This window comes from Brassica napus, chromosome A7 (genome assembly GCF_020379485.1).
Source record: "Brassica napus cultivar Da-Ae chromosome A7, Da-Ae, whole genome shotgun sequence".
Lineage (NCBI taxonomy): Eukaryota > Viridiplantae > Streptophyta > Magnoliopsida > Brassicales > Brassicaceae > Brassica > Brassica napus.
Window position 1 is genome coordinate 8,843,648 of NC_063440.1, and position 2,074 is coordinate 8,845,721.

The following is a 2,074-nucleotide window of genomic DNA, read 5'->3' on the forward strand; positions in this document are numbered from 1 at the left end:
AATCAAGACAAGCCAATCCGATCCAATTTCGATTTTGAATTATTATCAAAAAAATCCAATTTCGATTTTGAATTATTATCAAAAAAATCTTACGAGTCCAACCCAATTGTTTTTTTATTATCACAAAATAGATTCAGACGCGCTTTCTGACGATCAATATTTCATTAGAATTTTCAGTGTACTTTACTCCTAAATCATATACGAATGAAAAAAAGGAACAAAGGATAAAAAAATAATTACATGATAGCATTGGTAACAAAAACTGTCGAATTTATTTTCCTTCAAATCTTCGCAGCTAGGGTTTCATTTTATTAGCACTACATTGATATCTTCATGTGTATTCTTGATTTTAGACACAGGCTATTATATACATATATATATATATATAATCATACCAAAAAATTACAGTGTCTTCTGAATAAATTAAGATTGATGTGTAGTTTTCTTTTTTTTTTTGAGAAATTGGCTAAGATTGATGTCTAGTTCATGTGGAGTACTTTAGTTATGTTTATATGAGATTTTATGCTTTATTATCTACTCATGATTTAAATTTTATACCCACATACTTAATTATCTCATTGTTTTTGTTTTGTTAGGGACGGGGAAAAAATAAAAAAATAAAAATGCAAAAAAGTTTCAAACTTAGAATTGTCAAATCTGGCAAATTAAAATCGTACAAACATGCATGTAGTAACATGCTCTATATTTGAGCACTACGAAGAACGATATATATGTACAAACACGTAACTGTTCGATTCTTTTAATCATTATCTTTTTTCTCTTTATTCAATAGAAAATGTGATAAGTGAGAGTGATAGGTTAAAGGCAAATCGAGTGAAAGAAGAAGACAAGAGAAGGAAAACAAGTAAACTCAGCTTTGTCTTGTTATCTTCTGCAGTGTGGGATTCCACTCTTTTGTTCTTGTCACCTCTCTGATCTCTCCCTCTATCTCGGTAAACTTAGTTACCATTTTAGCCTCTCTCTATATATTCCACATCTCTCTTTACTTCTCGCTACTCCAAAACTACTTCAATAAATCACGGTCTTAACTTTGGAAACCACCACATAGATCTAGGTTGTGAATAAAGATGAAGATTTCGATAGGACGAGGTGGGTCAGGTCGGATAGCGAAGCTCCGTTGCTGGGATTGGTGTAAGGAACAAAGAACGCGTGTTTATATCATCTGGAGGTGTTTGCTTTTCTTGCTACAGTGGGAAGACTAAAGATCGACAAAGAATAATTAGCAATCTCAAAGATTTATTCCACACTCGGTTTACAAAGTGGAAGAAAAACCAATGGAGTTTTTTTTTGGTCTTCAGGAGAATAAACGTGTATGTCGTTTTATTTGGTTCAGTTTATTTAGTACAACACTTCGTCTATATTTAACGTTAGTTGCGTCAGTTGTATAGTTTAGTCTGTGACGTAAGTTAATCTGAAAATAAGCTAATGCTGATTAGACTGGTAATGTAAGCTAAAGAAGTACTAATGTTTTACTTTATCCACTTTCTAGGATGGCTTTCACTTTATCTACTTTTCTTGTAATATATACACTGAAATTGCTCGTTTAGTTTTGTTCAGGATAAAGTTTCTCTAAGACAAAAACTCGTTTAGTTTTCCACAATGCAAAGCCTTCAGCCTAGCCAAGATAGAATACGTGTGTGACTATTAAATTGCAGTGAAGTTCTTACTTCTGTTGACATGGAAAGATTGATTGGACGTGTGAGGATAAATATATAAGTTCAAATATTATTATCATTGTGTAATGTATTAGAGTTATCGCAAGGATATATCTAACAATTGATTTAATGGCAAATATATGAAAATGAAGAGAGAAAACGTTGACAGGTTCTCACACTAGAAGAGTATTCGTAGAGCAACCTTACAGCATGATTAACCCGGAGATCTTAGGATGGGATTCTTAGCAGAAGTTAAGAAACTGTTTTATAATTTTTAACTAAAAAAACAAAGAACTGGTTCTTAAGTAACGACTTTAAAAACCAGTTCTTAGCTTTTTCAGTTAAAAATTAAAAAAACAGTTTCTTAACTTCCGATAAGAACCCCACTTTAAAAATCT

General features: G+C 31.8%; 1 protein-coding gene across 1 annotated transcript; it reads left to right on the plus strand.

Moving 5' to 3' along the window:
• The first annotated feature begins 837 nt into the window (after positions 1 to 837).
• LOC111199434 (small polypeptide DEVIL 23-like) lies at positions 838 to 1,521 on the plus strand. Its single transcript, XM_022689507.2, has one exon. It carries the CDS (start codon positions 1,089 to 1,091, stop codon positions 1,221 to 1,223), a length of 135 nt encoding a protein of 44 aa, XP_022545228.1. The 5' UTR covers positions 838 to 1,088; the 3' UTR covers positions 1,224 to 1,521.
• The last annotated feature ends 553 nt before the right edge of the window (positions 1,522 to 2,074 follow it).